Source organism: Bison bison, unplaced genomic scaffold (genome assembly GCF_000754665.1).
Source record: "Bison bison bison isolate TAMUID 2011002044 unplaced genomic scaffold, Bison_UMD1.0 scf7180017864302, whole genome shotgun sequence".
Lineage (NCBI taxonomy): Eukaryota > Metazoa > Chordata > Mammalia > Artiodactyla > Bovidae > Bison > Bison bison.
In genome coordinates, this window is record NW_011494874.1 from 3,599,368 (window position 1) to 3,601,895 (window position 2,528).

At 62.7% G+C, this 2,528-nt stretch overlaps 1 protein-coding gene across 1 annotated transcript in view; it reads right to left on the reverse strand.

Moving 5' to 3' along the window:
• EVL (Enah/Vasp-like) overlaps positions 1 to 2,528 on the reverse strand; it is a 54,173-nt gene that overhangs the window by 15,688 nt on the left and 35,957 nt on the right. Inside the window, exon 4 of the mRNA XM_010851426.1 lies at positions 2,407 to 2,470. Coding sequence (XP_010849728.1) covers positions 2,407 to 2,470 — 64 coding nt within the window. The remainder of the gene's footprint in view (positions 1 to 2,406; positions 2,471 to 2,528) is intronic.

Genomic DNA, 2,528 nt, shown 5'->3' on the forward strand with positions numbered 1-2,528 from the left:
TGGCAGGGAGCCCCTCACGAGGCTGAAGTGACCATCTGGCCGAGTGACCAAGCTTCCCCCAGGCTGGATGAGCTTGCCTGGTGTCTGGAGGCCTCAGCGGACACGACCTCAGGGCCACTCACGCCCACTGCACCTGGCTTAGCTCCCTAAGCCCATGGGAGGCTGTGTGGCCGTGCCGGGTGACCTCGGCAGGGACAACCTCCTGGCTCCTCGCAGAAGGGGCCCTGGGCTGCTCTTCAAGGCTCGTTGAGTGAAGACACGGGCCCACGAGCACGTGCACAGAACCTGGGGCTGCAACGCCAGTGCGGGAGGGGCTCAGGAGTCACGGGAACTGTGGGTGGCAGTGAGGCTTCAACTGCCAACGCTGAAGGCCCGTCTTGGGGCGTGGGGCCCAGGGCTGCTCTGAGGGCTACTCTGCTCCTGGGCAGGAGGCGGGAGGGCGCCTGCAGAGAGAGAGGCTGCGGCCGTGCCTTTGCAACACCAGTTCCCAGCGCGCTGGCATGGGGCTGGCTGCTGCGGGTGTGCTTAGTGGGGACTAGGCACACGGGGCTGCCAGTGCGTGCACCTTGGAGGAAGGAGAAGCAACACGCAGGGCTCGCTGTGCGGCCACTGAGCAGCAGAGCGCTTTCTAGTCCCCACTCTGGGAGTCACGGGGGAGCTTTCTCCCTTTCCTGGGCCTAGATGCCTCTCCATAAATAAGAACACATGTCATGGGTTCTTGGAAGGACTGTGCTCGATATCTAAAAAATCCCGGAAAAGGCCCTTCTGACACTAAAGATGTTTGAAAAGCTCCCAGCAGCATCTGCATTAAGCTTCTCCATCCAAACTGCCGAAATATCACCCCCAACTCCAGCCTCTCCAGCAGGACCCACGTGCCCAGAAGCCCTCCACGAGAGGAATTGGTCTTCTGTGGACACAGGCTGCTGGCAGTGAGAAGACAGGATGGCTCTGTGCTGGGCTCACTGCATCCCTCGTGGGCAACACGCTACCTCTCCCAGCCTCCCTCCTTCCCGACCAGCAGGTCCCTGCTCTGGAGTCTGATGCCTGCGGTTCTGATCTCCAGGGGTTACTCGGCCTGGGGACACCAACTGCAGACAAAAGTGAACCGCCCTCTGCAGCCGGTGGCCCTGGATGCTGGACTTGGTGGTGGAGATTCTCCAGCTCTGAGAGCCTGACTGCAGGGTCTGTATGGGACCCCCGTCCCTCTCAAGGACGGCCTGGGAGCTGGCAGAGGGCTGAGCCGGGGCCAGTCCTGGTTCTGCTCCTAACTTCTGCTTCCTTTCTCTTCTCCTACCTTCAGTGGCTCATGTGAGAAACAGCACGGGTAACGATAACCCGAGGGCTAATGTGAGCGTTAAAATGAGACAAAGTGTGCAAAAGCCCTAGTTAGCTACATAGCATTCTTCTAAGAAGCTAGGAATGAACAAACAGAAGCCTCTGTGACCCACGTCTAGGAAGCATACACCCGTTTTTCCCTTGCTAACACTGCCACCTCCCAACAGGAGACTGAGGCCCAGGGTCACAAAGTCCACCATGGGGGCCGAAGGCACTCAGGGCAGGGGACAGGCTCCAGGTGAGGAACCTGAGAGCCTCAGCCAGGGGAGGGACTCCCAGCCCTGACCTCAGGCTCTGCCTGAGCCTGGCCACAGGCAGGCAGTCTGGTCCTCTTCTGCTCCCCTGGAGAGGATACGGCCCAAGCCTGCCTCCCAGCACGGCTCCACAGAGCCGGGATGCCAGGCCCTCAGAGATGCAGAGCCCCTGCCCAGTAGGGTGGGCTAACAGCCTGGCCCTGCTCTCTGGCACAGGGACTGGGGAGGCGGCGGCTCCTCAGCCACCGTGACGTCTCCTGAAACTTCAGGACAACAGTGCTGACCGAGACACTCAAGACGCGCCCTGGAGGGGCGGGGAGTGGGTCACCCTACCCCATGGGAGCAGCCTCCTCCACAGGCTGGCCCCACGAGGATAAGGACACAGCCCGGCCTGGCCACCCAAGGGCGGCTGCAGCCCAGAGCGCCCTCGTGGCCTCTGTCTGCTTTAACCCCTACTGGGGAGGCCGTGCGGGGCACCCACCAAGGCCGCCAACAAGAGACCAGGGCTCACAAGGCCTCCAGACAGACACGAGATGGGGACCTAAGACGGGCTCAGTCAGACTGGCCTGGCGGGTCACGTGCGGGTCCCTGGACGATGACCTAACACACCTGGGAGGGTGTTTAGTAAGTGGATGGGCCGGGACTCTGCCAGGCTGACGGTGAGGCTCCGGAGTCAGCGGTGCCCCGCTGTGGAACCACACGCTCACGTCGTCGCTGGCCAAGTGGCGACGAACGCCTCCCCCTCCTCTCTGGCCAGGCCTGTGCTCCCACCCCCGCCCGGGTGTGCCCTCCACGCCGGCTCTGCCGGGGGACTTACCTTCTCTGGACGTCCATCTCGTCGGGAGAGGGGCCATTCTGCACCTGACGCTGGCTGGGGGGGCCTGTGGGGAAGAGAAGCACAAAGGCCTGTGGGTTAACGGGGGAGAGGACCCCCGGGGG